The sequence below is a fragment of the Anomaloglossus baeobatrachus genome, chromosome 10 (assembly GCF_048569485.1).
Source record: "Anomaloglossus baeobatrachus isolate aAnoBae1 chromosome 10, aAnoBae1.hap1, whole genome shotgun sequence".
NCBI classification, from domain to species: domain Eukaryota; kingdom Metazoa; phylum Chordata; class Amphibia; order Anura; family Aromobatidae; genus Anomaloglossus; species Anomaloglossus baeobatrachus.
Genome location: NC_134362.1, coordinates 29919081 through 29935627, shown reverse-complemented (window position 1 = coordinate 29935627; position 16547 = coordinate 29919081). Strand labels below are relative to the sequence as shown.

Sequence of the window (16547 nt, the reverse complement as noted above, 5' to 3'; positions counted from 1 at the left end):
TTTCTCTCTTTCTTTCTCTCTTTCTTTCTCTCTTTTTTCTCTTTCTTTCTTTCTTTCTCTCTTTCTTTCTCTTTCTTTCTCTCTTCCTTTCTCTCTTTTTTTCTCTTTCTTTCTTTCTTTCTTTCTTTCTTCCTTTCTCTCTCTTTCTCTCTTTCTTTCTATCTTTCTTTCTCTCTTTTTTTCTCTTTCTTTCTTTCTTTCTCTCTTTCTTTCTCTCTTTCTTTCTCTTTCTTTCTCTCTTCCTTTCTCTCTTTTTTTCTCTTTCTTTCTTTCTTTCTTTCTTTCTCTCTTTCTCTCTTTCTTTCTAGCTTTCTTTCTCTCTTTCTTGCTCTTTTTCTTTCTCTCTTTCTTTCTCTTTCTCTTTTTTTGTCCTGGATTCCGCTCCCCCATTGACATGCATGGTGCCGAATTCCAGATTGGATACGGACTTCTCTGTCAACCCGCCGCTGATCCGCCGGACCTGGATTATTACCAGTCCGCTCAACTCTACTGAATACCCCTTTTCATTTTATAATACAAAGTTGGAAAACTTTCTAACATACTTTGTATATCAATTACTTATTTTATATCTAATTGTTGTCAATAAATGGAAATATTTTTGTTTATTTTCTGAAAACACCCACAGAGATAAAACTTCACCGCTGAGAAGTCGCTACAAGTGCATTCTATGTAGGGCAACACTGTGCGAACTACACATCAACAGCACAAATCGCTCGTGTTGTGTTGGTTTGTTACAATGTATCAGTGCAGCAAAATATTGTAGTTTTTGATCCAGACTGTTTACATAATAATGGAATGTCTCATTTAAAATGGATGAGAATTGTTAAAAAGCTGAGAATGTTTTCATTTCTGTAACTATGTTGTTGACAACTCATTAAATAAAATATGTTTAAAGGAATGTTTCAACTGGATACAATTGTATCAAACTGTAAGAGGTTAAATAATTAGATATTGTTTGTGAATCTTTTCAGCACAGAGGATCTTAAGTATTGATTCTTGTTACACTGATATCTTGTGTGTTCTTTTGTCTTGTAGCGTTCTGCGAGGAGGGGTGCAGGTACGGAGGGACTTGTGTGGCCCCAAACAAATGCGTTTGCCCCCCTGGATTCACAGGAGCTCACTGCGAAAAAGGTACAATCGTTATAATAATGTTATTGTGTGCAGGGGGGAAGCTCTGGAGAATGCGAAGGGAGCACAGGGTATGGGTCTCTGGTCTCCTCTTAATTTGTGGGACCCGATGAGATCTTCCCTCCCTCTCCTGCCTCTAACCCAGAGCTTGTTACTGGTGTTTGCACCTTGACTAATATAACAGAAAACGTGGCACTCATGAGAGCTGAGTGTTCTGTTATATTGGTTATGGGATTGGATACTACTTGTGCACCATCAACAGAAGCGCCGTGTTCTGCTAGAATCTGCATCATGACTAAGGCAGCAGCTCCATCACAATGGATAGAAGGGGCAGGGAGTGTGCACAGAGCAGAGTGCACAGAGCAGAGTGCACAGAGCAGAGTGCACAGAGCAGAGAGCAGAAAGCACAGAGCAGAGAGCACAGAGCAGGGAACACAGAGCAGAGTGCACAGAGCAGAGTGCACAGAGCAGAGTGCACAGAGCAGAGTGCACAGAGCAGAGTGCACAGAGCAGAGAGCAGAAAGCACAGAGCAGAGAGCACAGAGCAGGGAACACAGAGCAGAGAGCACAGAGCAGAGAACACAGAAAACATCAGAAGCACAGAGCAGAGTGCACAGAGCAGAGAGCACAGAGCAGAGTGCACAGAGCAGAAAGCACATAGCAGAGAACACAGAGCTGAGTACAGAGAAAACCGCAGAGAGAACAGAGCAGAAAGCACATAGCACAGAGCAGAGTACAGAGAAAACAGCAGAGAGCACAGAGCAGAGTACAGAGAAAACAGCCGAGAGCACAGAGCCGAGTGCACAGAGCCGAGAGCACAGAGCAGAGTGCACAGAGCAGAGAGGACAGAGAACAGAGCAGAGTGCACAGAACACAGAACAGAAAGCACAGAGTAGAAAGCACAGAGTAGAAAGCACAGAGCAGTGAGTGATTACTTCTGTACACCATAGCTTCTTGTCTACTACTGTGGTGGGGTTATGACTGTGATCTGCGGGAGAGGTAAGTATGTGTAATGTGTGTAATCTGTTTGAGTATGTGTATATAAGTATCAATGTATACACTATAGTGCTATATGGTATACATATCTTATACTATTTGTCTACCGTATAGCGGCAGTATTTATGAATATTATTATGTAGAGAATAACAGTACTATTTAAATGTACAGTGTATTTGTACAGTATAGTGGTATTAATGTGCACTAAATACAGTACTATTTCTGTGTACAATATAGCACTAGTAGTAGTGTACAGTACAGTGATACAATTGTGTACAACATAGCAGTATTTGTGTACAGTGTAACGGTACTTTTTATTTATACAGTACAATGTTATTATTGTGTGCAGTGTACCAGTACTATTTATGTGTATAGTACAGCTGTATTATTGTGTGCAGTATATCAGTACTATTTGTGTGTATAATATAGCTGTACTATTTGTTTACTGTATAGTGGTACAATTATTCTGTTCTGCATAGCAGTACTATTTATGCATATAGTGTAGTGTTAGTGTATAGTGATATTCATGTGTAAAGCATATACATACTATTTATATGTACACAAAAACAGAAGTACTTGTGTACAGCATAGTGGTACAAATAATGTGGAGAGAATAGCAATACTATTTGTGTACAGTATAACAGTACTATACATAGTATCTGTACAGTATAGCAGTAATATGAATATTTGTGCATATTCATATTACTGTTATACTGTACAGATATATTGTACTGTACACATAGTACTTCTATTGTCTAAACACTATTTGTATAACTGTGCTATACCAGTACTATTTACGTGTACAATAAAGAGGGTGTATTAGTGTATAGTAAAGTGGCACAATTGTGTACAGCACAAAGGTACTATTTGTTCATTCAGTATACCGATATTTTTGTGTACGGTATGCCAGTGCTATTTGTGAATAGTGTAGCTTGTGAACAGTATACTAGTAAAATTATTTGTGTACAGTATAATGGTACTATTTATTCTATATGTATATCGGTATTATTGTGTACAGTATCAGTACTTTGAGTATAGTATAGCTTGTGTACAGTGCACTGGTACAGTTATTGTGCATCGCAAAGCAGTATTATTTGTGTACAGTGTAAAGTTACTAGTCATACAGTATAGCGGTATTAGTATGCAGTATAGCAATACTATTTATGTGTAAAATATAGCTGTAGTATTTGAGTATAGCATAGTGGTGCAATTATTCTGTACTGCATAGGAGTACTATTTGTGTCCAATGTAGCGGTATTTGTAATGTACATGGTATACCAGTACTATTTATACATATAGCATAGTGCCTTGTGTACAGTATATAAGTACTATTTATTTGTACACAATAGCGGTAGTATTTGTGTACAGTTTTGTGATATAAATAATGTGTACACCATAGCAGTACTAATTGTGTATTGTGTAACAGTACTATATATTTGTATAATATAGCTTAATTATTAATGTGCAATTATTAGCAATGGTATTTATACGTACAGTACACCACTATATGTATGGTGTAACAGTACTATATACTGTATATGTAAAGTATAGCTTAATTATTAATGTGCATGTAATAACAGTAGTATTTATGCGTATAGTACACCATTATGTGTACAGCATAGCAGTGCCAATTGTGTATAGTGTAACAGTACTATATACGTACAGTATAGCTTAATTATTAATGTGCATGTAATAGCAGTAGTATTTATGCGTATAGTACACCATTATGTGTACAGCATAGCAGTGCCAATTGTGTATAGTGTAACAGTACTATATACGTACAGTATAGCTTAATTATTAATGTGCATGTAATAGCAGTAGTATTTATGCGTATAGTACACCATTATGTGTACAGCATAGCAGTGCCAATTGTGTATAGTGTAACAGTACTATATATGTACAGTATAGCTTAATTATTAATGTGCATGTAATAGCAGTAGTATTTATGCGTATAGTACACCACTATGTGTACAGCATAGCAGTACTAATTGCGTATAGTGTAACAGTACTGTATATGTACAGTATAGCGGCACTTTTAACGTGCATGTCACAGCAGTAGTATTTATAAATATAGTACAACACTGTGTGTACAGCATAGCGTTACTAATTGTGTATAGTATAACAGAACTACATGTGTACAGTATAGCTTTACTATTAACGTACATGTGATAGCAGTAGTATTTATAAATATAGCACACCACTGTGTGTACAGGATAGCGGTACTAATTGTGTATAGTGTAACAGAACTATATACAGTATGTAGAGTATAGCTTTACTATTAATGTGCATGTAATAGCAGTAGTATTTATGTGTATAGTACACCGCTGTGCACAGCATAGCAGTACTAATTGTGTATAGTGCAACAGTAGTATATATGTACAGTATAGCTTTACTATTAACGTGCATGTAATAGCAGTAGTATTTATAAATATAGTACACCACTATGTGTACAGCATAGCAGTACTAATTGTGTATAGTCTAACAGTACTGTATATGGTATGTACAGTATAGCTTTACTATTAACGTGCATATAATAGCAGTAGTATTTATAAATATAGTACACCACTATGTGTACAGCATAGCAGTACTAATTGTGTATAGTGCAACAGTAGTATATATGTACAGTATAGCTTTACTATTAACGTGCATGTAATAGCAGTAGTATTTATAAATATAGTACACCACTATGTGTACAGCATAGCAGTACTAATTGTGTATAGTGCAACAGTAGTATATATGTACAGTAGAGCTTTACTGTTAATGTGCATGTGATAGCAGTAGTATTTATAAATATAGTACACCACTATGTATACAGCATAGCAGTAGTATTTTTGTGTACTATATTGTATTTTGTCAGATTTTCATTGTGATAGGTATAATTTCACGATATAATATCGCTTGCTGTGCTAGAATTCTTGGCAGCTTTTGCTGAATCTGCGACAGAGGCCCAGAATGGAGCTTCCAATACGAATGTGAACACGGCCTAAAACCATTTTGTGTTTCACGGCCGAGATGATGAGCGTTAGGATTCCAGTCACTATCCGGAGCAGTTACTCAGCATTAGTAATGGCGCTAATTACTTCTTCTCACAGCTGAAATCCCACTAATTAATTGATTGTGACAGTTCGGCCTCAAGTTTGCCGTAGGCGAGATTTAGCGAGCAAGGCTAGATTCTGGCACCAAGTTCACCGTCATCTTGTACTTTAATTGAGAACAGGGAGGAAACGTGTGAAAGGATTGGAAATGTACAAATAAACAGCACGATGTGGTGCAAAACATCAGAAGAAAGGGCAGATTCCTCCATCTGATGGGGACAGATCCATGCCGAATGCTGACAGATACCAGTGACAAAGCCGGGCGAAACATCATCTTCTCCATCTTTTGTCAACATTTAACTCAGTGATTTCAAGAATATAAATAAAAGATTCAGGAATTACTGTATCAAAAAAATTAAATTCTGACAATAACATTTTACCATTAATGTCAAGGAGGAAATGTTGACTTTTTTCCGTTTTTGCAACAATAATTTCTTAAAATCAATAGGGCAAAAAAACAAATTTGGAATTTGGATATGTATTACTGCTTAAGAAATAAATGTAAAAAATTTAAACAGTAAGCTCATAAAATAGGCCAGTTTTATGTGAGCCCAGCAGCCAGCGTCAAGGGGTATCTCTTTATGCTGGGTCCCTACCTAAAATACCTCTATTCGGGCTGGAAAAGTCTACAATTTTGTTTCCTAAGTAGTAGTGTATGTCCAAATTCCTGTATTCAAACTTTGCATGCCTTAGAATTCAGCTATTTTTTTGTTAGAGTATATTTCATGTTCAGCATGCACCTGTTCACACTTGTCTGTTAGGAAGCGCCGTCAGTTTTTTTCTTGCCTTCTGACTGAGCACTCCTACCCAGCAGCTTAAGGCAATCTTTAATTTCCTATTATCAGAATCCTGCCCACCCATACAATTGTAGGCTTTTTCAGGCCAGATAGAGGCATTTTAGGTACAGACCGAGTTTAAAGAGATACGCCTTGATGCTGGCTGCTGGGCTCACATAAAACTGCCTTTTTTATGTATGGTCTCAATTTTTACACTTATTTCCTTAGCATTAATGCAAGTCCAAATTCCTGTATTCAGTGTTTGCATACCTTAGCATTTCAGAGTGCATCAGTATGATGCATGTTCAGTTTGCACCTAATCACACTTGCCTGTTAGGAAGTGCTGTCAGTTTTTTAATTTCAGATTATAGGGTCATGCCTTCTGACTGAGCACTCCTACCCACCAAATTAAGGGAATTTCTAATTTCCTATTATCAGGTACCTGCCCGCCCATAAAATTGTAGGCTTTTTCAGCCTGGATAGAGACATTTTAGGTGCGGACCCAGCATAAAGAGATACGCCTTGATGCTGGCTGCCGGGCTCACATAAAACTGGCCTATTTATGCACTAAGTGTCTCAATTTTTACATTTATTTCCTTAGCAGTAATGCATGTCCAAGTTCCTGTATTCAATTTTTGCACACCTTAGCATTTCAGAGTGCAGCCGTATGATGCATGTTCAGTTTGCACCTATTCCCACTTGTCTGTTAGGAAGTGCTGTAAGTTTTTTAATTTTAGATTACAGAGTCATGCCTTCTGACTGAGCACTTCTCTACCCATCAGCTTAGGGGGATTTTTAATTTCCTATTAGCAGGTTCCTGTCCGCCCATAAAGTTGTTGGCTTCTTCAGCCCAAATAGAGGCATTTTAGGTAGGGACCTAGCATAAAGAGATACGCCTTGATGGTGGCTGCTGGGCTCACATAAAATTGGCCTTTTTATGCATTAAGTGTCTCAATAATTACATTTATTTTCATAGCAGTAATGCATGTCCAAGTTCCTGTATTCAATGTTTGCATATTATTTCAGAGTGCAGCTGTTTATTTGTTAGACTAGTGTATTCTAAGTAAAAGAGGTAGCTCACTACTCTGCATTAGTGGCCACATCGCTGTAAAAGTCATAAGGGCGGCTTTTGTCAAATACCTTTTGTAGTACATTCTGAATCTGAGCGGCGCTATTGTGATCCGCACATCCCCTTCAAGTGACCCCTCCCCCGGGCTCTGTGACCTCTGGGATCCGGTGATGTCACGTCAACTTCTAGTTGACTAGACATCAGCGAGGCCGGCCCCAGTCCTCCTGAGTGACTGGGCTGTGGGCGGCGTTTCACCGCTCGTCACAGCCCAGCATCTCCCTGCTCCCTCCTCCACTGCAGAGCACCGCAAGCACGAGCGATGCTGGGCTGTGACGAGTGGTGAAACGCCGCCCACAGCCAAGTGACTCAAAAAGACTGGGACCGCCTCAGTGATGCCGGGTCAACTGGAAGTTGACGTGATATCACTGGATCTCAGAAGTCACGGAGCCCGGGGGTAGTCATGTGATGGGGATGAGCGGACCGCAATAGCGCCGCTCAGAGGCAGAATGTACTACACAAGGTATTTGACAGAAGCCCCCCTATGAGTTTTACAATGATGTGGTCACTAATGCAGAGTGGTGAACCACCCCTTTAAATTTTAATGAGACAAGGGATGATAGCTGAGCAAAAAAATATGCAGGACCCTCGTCCACTTGCCGCTTTGGTAGTCCATGGCCATCGGACTGGAGCCCTTCAAACCTGCGGCATCCTCAACATCTCCTCTGATTAGGCCCTTTGAGACGTCGTTACTTTGTGGCCGGATGCACAATATGATGTCACTGTGGGGTAATATTTAGAAAAGGTGCCAGGATGGCCCCAAGGTCTCTCGTCCGGCTACCATATTGGCTACTACACCAGGGTGCGGAAAATTATTTTTCCCCTCCTACAATGTGGGACTGTTATCTTTTTGAGTGAGAGTAGTCAGTGATGGTTGTTTTGCAAGAAATCAAAAAATAAAGTGTAATTTCATCTAATATATAAAGCTGAGTGTATGTGTGTATATATGTATGTCAGCTAAAGGAATCCGCACTACCGCATGTAGAATCATGAAATTTTGCTCAGACACTCCATTTGACTCAGGGAACGTCATAGACTATGTTTTGAGGGGAAATGTTAACCCCGTGCTTCACAGTTATTCGACAAAAAACCTGCCTCCATTAAAGTCAATGGAGCTAGGAGCCACAGTGCAGCCAGAATTTTAGAAGAATGTTGGTGTGTCACAATGCAGCCAGGGAAAAAGACAAACAGACAGAGACAGACAAGGAAAGAGACAGGCGGACAGGGAAAGAGACAGGCGGACAGGGAAAGAGACAGGCGGACAGGGAAAGAGACAGGCGGACAGGGAAAGAGACAGGCGGACAGGGAAAGAGACAGGCGGACAGGGAAAGAGACAGGCGGACAGGGAAAGAGACAGGCGGACAGGGAAAGAGACAGGCGGACAGGGAAAGAGACAGGCAGACAGGGAAAGAGACAGGCAGACAGGGAAAGAGACAGGCAGACAGGGAAAGAGACAGGCAGACAGGGAAAGAGACAGGCAGACAGGGAAAGAGACAGGCAGACAGGGAAAGAGACAGGCAGACAGGGAAAGAGACAGGCAGACAGGGAAAGAGACAGGCAGACAGGGAAAGAGACAGGCAGACAGGGAAAGAGACAGGCAGACAGGGAAAGAGACAGACACAGACAGACAGGGACAGATACAGACACAGACAGACAGGGAAAGATACAGACACAGACAGACAGGGAAAGATACAGACACAGACAGACAGGGAAAGATACAGACACAGACAGACAGGGAAAGATACAGACAGGCAGAGACAGATAGACACTGACAAAGATGCACAGACAGACAGGGAAAGAGATAGAGAGACAGAGAGAGACAGTTACTATCCCGGGCAATGCCGGATGCTACAGCTAATTGACTATAAAGCAATAACATTAGAATTGATACATATTTTTCTCTTTCCAATAACTGATATTTATTGTCAGGATTTAAAAAAAAAAAAAAAAAAAAAAGAAAAACAACAACTTTTTGTGTTTGAATTTTATTTTTAAACAAGTTGTGTTTTCAAGAAAAAGAATCAATTGGGAACACAGCCTTGTAAATGTATCTAGGCAAGATGATTAATTATTGTATCTGATTTCCAAGATGCATCAAATACGAGACACTTGCAGAATTTCTGGAGGATTTTTGACAGCAAAGTTTGAGACTTAATGAAGAATTAACCAACATGTGATCGTTCTGATCCCAGTCCTAATTAACATACAGAACGCGCAATCCCCTCGCCAAAGACGATCAAGGGGTTTTCTTTATTTGATGCAAAAACAAGCTGAGGGTGGGTGGAAGTCCCACTGGTGGCCTAGGGCCAGCTCCGGCTTTATGGAATCCAGTAGAGATTGGGCCTTAATGGAAGGATTGAAGAGGAAAGCAAAAAAATATCAGTCAAATGTGTTAAGTTAGAAAAAAAATAAAAATCAGGGAATGGAAAAAAGTAGAAAATGAATACAAATGTGTCAATTTTAGACTTTTTAATATTTAAGAAATGACTGATGTTGACGGTGAATGATCGTCCTTAAGCCAGCTTTACACCTTACAATTAGGTGTGCGATCTCGTATGCGATGTGACGCGCCCAGGTCGCATATGCGATTGAATGAGATTGCACGTTGGTCGTTCATTTGCTGTCACACGTGCGTTAGTAGTCTATGTTAAATTGATCAATTTTGTGTGCGATCCTTTAGATCATGTGTTCTGTGACGTATGCATTGGGCACCTTTTTTTTTTTTTATTTATTGACTTGCCAAGCGTGTGTAATGTGTAGAGATGCGTTTTTACTATGTCATCTGCCATTCAGCTCTGCTACATGGCCGCTGACAGCAGACACAGACAGCCATGTAGCAGAGCTGAATGGCCAATGACAGCAGCCACAGACAGCCATGTAGCAGAGCTGAATGGCGAATGACAGCAGCCACAGACAGCCATGTAGCAGAGCTGAATGGCGAATGACAGCAGCCACAGACAGCCATGTAGCAGCGGTGAATGGCAGATGACAGCAGACACAGACAGCCATGTAGCAGCGGTGAATGGCAGATGACAGCAGACACAGACAGCCATGTAGCAGAGCTGAATGGCCAATGACAGCAGCCACAGACAGCCATGTAGCAGAGCTGAATGGCGAATGACAGCAGCCACAGACAGCCATGTAGCAGCGGTGAATGGCAGATGACAGCAGACACAGACAGCCATGTAGCAGCGGTGAATGGCAGATGACAGCAGACACAGACAGCCATGTAGCAGCGGTGAATGGCAGATGACAGCAGACACAGACAGCCATGTAGCAGAGCTGAATGGCAGATGACAGCAGACACAGACAGCCATGTAGCAGAGCTGAATGGCAGATGACAGCAGACACAGAAAGAGCCGCACTGTCAGAATGAACTCAGGTGAACCTCACCCGATTTCATTGTCATGCTGCAGCTCTGTCTGTGTCGCGTCCTGATTAGCGGTCTCCTGTGAAGGGCTCACCGGTGACCGCTAAACTCCTGAGTAAGTGAATTGAGCAGCCCTCTCTCATACTCACCGATCCCCTATCCCCGGCGCTGCACGGCATTCACACTGCTCCGGCGGCTTTTACTATTTTGAAAAAGCCGGCCGCCCATTAAACAATCTCGTATTCCCTGCTTTCCCCGCCCACCGGCGCCTATGATTGGTTACAGTGAGACACGCCCCCACGCTGAGTGACAGGTGTCACACTGCACCCAATCACAGCAGCCGGTGGGCGTGTCTATACTGTGCAGTAAAATAAATAAATAAATAATTTAAAAAAACGGCGTGCGGTCCCCCCCAATTTTAAAACCAGCCAGATAAAGCCATACGGCTGAAGGCTGGTATTCTCAGGATGGGGAGCTCCACGTTATGAGGAGCCCCCCAGCCTAACAATATCAGCCAACAGCCGCCCAGAATTGCCGCATACATTAGATGCGACAGTTCTGGGACTGTACCCGGCTCTTCCCGATTTGCCCTGGTGCTTTGGCAAATCGGGGTAATAAGGAGTTATTGGCAGCCCATAGCTGCCAATAAGTCCTTGATTAATCATGTCAGGCGTCTATGAGACACCCTCCATGATTAATCTGTAAATTACAGTAAATAAATACACACACCCGAAAAAATTCTTTATTAGAAATAAAAAACACAAACACATTCCCTGGTTCACCACTTTAATCAGCCCCAAAAAGCCCTCCATGTCCGGCGTAATCCAGGATGGTCCAGCGTCGCATCCAGCGCTGCTGCATGGAGGTGACCGGAGCTGCAGCAGACACCGCCGCTCCGGTCACCTCCACACAGCTAATGAAGACAGCCGTGCGATCAGCTGAGCTGTCACAGAGGTTACCCGCTGTCACTGGATCCAGCGGTGGATGCAGCAGTGGCTGCGGGTAACCTCAGTGACAGCTCAGCTGATCGCGCTACTCACCGCTGCTCCTCTCACCTCCATGCAGCAACTGAGGTGAGTAGCGCGATCAGCTGAGCTGTCACTGTGGTTACCCGCGGCCACCGCTGGATCCAGTGACAGCGGGTAACCTCACTGACAGCTCAGCTGATCGCACGGCTGTCTTCATTTGCTGTGTGGAGGTGACCGGAGCGGCTGTGTCTGCTGCAGCTCCGGTCACCTCCATGCAGCAGCGCTGGATGCGACGCTGCATCATCCTGGAGTACGCCGGACATGGAGGGCTTTTTGGGGCTGATTAAAGTGGTGAACCAGGGTATATGTGTGTGTTTTTTATTTCCAATAAAGGATTTTTTCGGGCGTGTGTTTATTTACTGTTATTTACAGATTAATCATGGAGGGTGTCTCATAGACGCCTGACATGATTAATCTAGGATTTACTGGCAGCTATGGGCTGCCAATAACTCCTTATTACCCCGATTTGCTAACGCACCAGGGCAAATCGGGAAGAGCCGGGTACAGTCCCAGAACTGTCGCATATAATGTATGCGGCAATTCTGGGCGGCTGCTGGCTGATATTGTTAGGCTGGGGGGCTCCCCATAACGTGGAGCTCCCCATCCTGAGAATACCAGCCTTCAGCCGTATGGCTTTATCTGGCTGGTTTTAAAATTGGGGGGGACCGCACGCCGTTTTTTTTAATTATTTAATTATTTATTTCACTACACAGTATAGACACGCCCACCGGCTGCTGTGATTGGGTGCAGTGTGACACCTGTCACTCAGCGTGGGGGCGTGTCTCACTGTAACCAATCATAGGCGCCGGTGGGCGGGGAAAGCAGGGAATACGAGATTGTTTAATGGGCGGCCGGCATTTTTAAAACAGTAAAAGCCGCCGGAGCAGTGTGAACGCCGTGCAGCGCCGGGGATCGGTGAGTATGAGAGAGGGGTAAGAGGGATAGACTGACATGGACAGAGAGAGAGGGACAGAGATAGTGACCGACTGACAGAGATTACTGAATGACAGACATTGTGAGGCGCTTCAGAATGCAGCTTTTCAGCTGCGCTCTGAAGCAGACCTTTTTTAAGCTGCGGTGCAGAGCGCACACCTGCGCACATAGCATCAGACACCAAAATCGTATGAGGGATGTCACACGTTACAATTCACTAGGTTCATACAACAAAACGTCCAATGTATGAGGAATAAACGACGTGTATGCGATCACCGTATTTTCATTCAATCTTGATCGCACGTAGGTGTCACACGCAGATACCTCACTAACGATGCCGGATGTGCGTCACTTACAACTTGACCCCGACGACGGATTGAAAGATTTATTGAAGCGTGTAAAGCAGGCAATAGTCGTAGAAATTGTCCAATTAATGGCACAAACCAGGACTGAAGACAGTGGAATTCGGAATTTTTGGATTGTTGCTACTCTCTTATACATTGTTTTTGGGGATGTTTCTGGATTGTTGCTACTCTCTTGTACATTGCTTTTTGAGTGGTTTTTGGATTGTTGCTACTCTCTTGTACTTTGTTTTTAGGGAGGTTTTTGGATTGTTGCTACTCTCTTGTACATTGTTTTTGGGGATGTTTCTGGATTGTTGCTGCTCTCTTGTACATTGCTTTTTGAGTGGTTTTTGGATTGTTGCTACTCTCTTGTACATTGTTTTTGGGGATGTTTCTGGATTGTTGCTACTCTCTTGTACATTGCTTTTTAAGTGGTTTTTGGATTGTTGCTACTCTCTTGTACTTTGTTTTTAGGGAGGTTTTTGGATTGTTGCTACTCTCTTGTACATTGTTTTTGGGGATGTTTCTGGATTGTTGCTACTCTCTTGTACATTGTCTTTGGGGAGGTTTTTGGATTGTGGCTACTCTCTTGTACATATGTAGCACCTGCCTGGATCCACAGACTCAGATGGCCTGTAATCAACAGGCTAGAGGAAAGCTGCTCACCAAACAGGACCCCCAGAACCCTGAAATCCTTTAATCCCTATACAGGGATTTGGAATTACACAGGGCCCTGGTGATCACTACCTGTGGAAGGCTGCTGTCCGATGAGAGTAGTCGTCAGGCAGGGTCAAACTGGGAAATCCAAAACAGGGACAGAATCAGGCAGGCAAAGACGTAATCAGAAAACAAAGCAGAGGTCAAATCCAGAACAGCCAATGAGGTACATAAACAGCAGGCAGGAGAGGTAGTCGGGAACAAGCAGAAGTCAGAACACCAGAATCACTAAACAGAACAGGGCGGGACAGGAACCAAGAATACAGGAACTATCTCTGGTGGTGGCCAGCAGACAGGAGGGGAATAAGAAGGGTGTGGTGTCTTCCCATTGATTGTAGCTGAATGATGGTAACTTTAGCTAGAAGACACACGCCACCTATAGTCAGCCAGTGGTACTGCAGATCCCAAGGAAACCCAGCCCAGTGGATGAGCGGAGCCTTCGCCCACCAGCGCCGCTGTCATCGACTCCTCTCCAATCACCAGCACCATCCACGGCAGTAACACGGCGTCGCCTGGTGATCGAAGCAGAACTCACAGGGGCGGACTCTGGTTGGGACGTAACAACATTGTATTTGGGGAGATTTTTGGATTGTTGCTACTCTCTTGTACATTGTTTTTTGGGAGGTTTTTTTGGATTGTGGCTACCTCTTGTACATTGTTTTTGGATTGTGGCTACTCTCTTGTACATTGTTTTTGGATTGTGGCTACTCTCTTGTACATTGTTTTTGGGGAGGTTTTTGGATTGTGGCTACTCTTTTACATTGTTTTTGGATTGTGACTACTCTCTTGTACATTGTTTTTGGGGAGGTTTTTGGATTGTGGCTACTCTTTTACATTGTTTTTGGATTGTGGCTACTCTCTTGTACATTGTTTTTGGGGAGGTTTTTGGATTGTGGCTACTCTTTTACATTGTTTTTGGATTGTGGCTACTCTCTTGTACATTGTTTTTGGGGAGGTTTTTGGATTGTGGCTACTCTCTTGTACATTGTTTTTGGGGAGGTTTTTGGATTGTGGCTACTCTCTTGTACTTTTTTTTGGGGAGGTTTCTCAATTGTGGCTACTCTCTTGCACATTGAAAACCTATAGTGCGAAATGAGTGTTTAAAAGTGTATAAAGACACCAAGGGAAGTGGTGATGATAAACAGCTGAAAAGATGAGAAAATCCATAGGGTCCTAATGAGAAAGGGATAAACCCCAAGCAGGGAAAAAGGAAAAGTCAGAGAGCAGCTTGTGTAGCCAAACACTGCGACCTTCTACAGACGGACACCACAGGTCTGTCTGTCAAGCGTGACACACCCGTGATACGGGAGCACAATGGAATTTACGCCCATACACCCCAATAACACAGACTGGAGAAGGGACTGGAGATCTTGTTAGCTGATTGTACACCAGCGTTCCTCAGGCACCTCATTCTTGGAACAAATTTAGTCAAAATTAGGCATTTAGCATCTGTGAGTAATTATTCCCTCGCGCTAATGGTATGTTCTGTACGTTGATTTGTGTTTCATTGTAATTGAGAGGGAATCAAACAATGCGCCAGTCAATTAAACTGAATTAAATGAATCCATAGCATTGGCTTTCCACCATAATTCTGAGCAGTAAATGTGCAAACACTTGAACACGAGACTCGTCTGCCGGCTTCGCCGTGATGTCACCGCTTCTTGGGATTCAGGATTTCTGTAAAATTGAGCCGTTGCTTCAGTAAATATTAAAGGGGCTCTCTCTCCATGGCCAAAAATGAGTCTTCTTTTTCTAGAAATAGCGCCACCCTTGTCTATAGGCCGTGTCCGGTATTGCCATTTAGTCCCAGATTATTGGAAAAAAAAAAAAAAAATTGCACTTTGTCTTACTGGTAAATTTGATATGTTCTGTATAGGAGAAAAATGTATAAAAAATATTTTCAAACTTAAAATTTAATTTTCAATCTTTGAATTTGAAGACCCTTAAAACAGAACATTTACCATATGACTTTATATAGATTTTGTAAATGTCTTTTTATTCTCTTAGGATATTAGAAGGGTTCAAAGTTTTAGCTGTAATTTTTTATTGTCTCGAGGTCATTTACAAAACGTTTTTCTTTTTTAAGTACCAATTCACTCTTTAATTGACTTTGAGGGGTCTTACGTTGGAAACCCCTCAAAAGTCATACCATTTTCAAAACATTACTCCCTGTAGTATTCGAAACTGCTGCTAGGAAGTTTGTAAACCCTTCAGGTGCTTAACAGTAATTAATGCAAATGGGAATAAAAAAATAAAAAATTAAGTTTTTTTTAATGCTAAAATGTTGCTTATAATTCTAAAAGGCCACCATAGCTGGCTTACCATTACATTGTGAGTATTAATATACATTCATGGCCGAAAGTGTTGGCACCCTTGAAATTGTTCTAGAAAATTAGATATTACTCCCAGAAAATTATTACAATTACACATGCTTATTTCCTTTGTTTATATTGCAACAACATAAAAAGAAAATAGAAAAAAAGGCAAATTGGACATAATGTCACACAAAAACCCAAAAATGGCCAGACGAAATTGTTGGCACCTTTCCAATATTGTGGGTAACCAACTTTGTTTCAGGCATGTGATGCTCATTCAAACTCACCTGTGGCACGTAACCGGTGTGGGCAATATGAAAATCACACCTGAAACCAGGTAAAAAGGGGAGAAGTTGACTCCATCTGTGCATTGTGTGTCTGTGTGTGCCACAGTAAGCATGGAGAGCAGAACGAGGAGAAGAGAACTGTCTGAGGACTTGAGAACCAAAATTGTTGAATGTTAACAATCTCAAGGTTACAAGTCCATCTCCAGAAACCTTGAAGTTCCTTTGTCCTAGAGCTAATCTCCCTGGATGTGGACGGCAGAGAAAAAATGATGAACGGTTGTAATGCAGCATAGTCCGGATGGTGGATAAGCCCCAACCAAGATCCAAAGAAATTCAAGCTGTCCTGCAGCTCAAGAGCATCAGTGTCAGCGCAAACTATCCGTCCACATCTGAGTGAAATGAAGTGCTATGGAGGAGACCCAGGAGGACCCC

At 42.2% G+C, this 16547-nt stretch overlaps 1 protein-coding gene across 1 annotated transcript in view; it reads left to right on the top strand.

Moving 5' to 3' along the window:
- NELL1 (neural EGFL like 1) overlaps positions 1-16547 on the top strand; it is a 784769-nt gene that overhangs the window by 630727 nt on the left and 137495 nt on the right. Inside the window, exon 16 of the mRNA XM_075325359.1 lies at positions 1036-1131. Coding sequence (XP_075181474.1) covers positions 1036-1131 — 96 coding nt within the window. The remainder of the gene's footprint in view (positions 1-1035; positions 1132-16547) is intronic.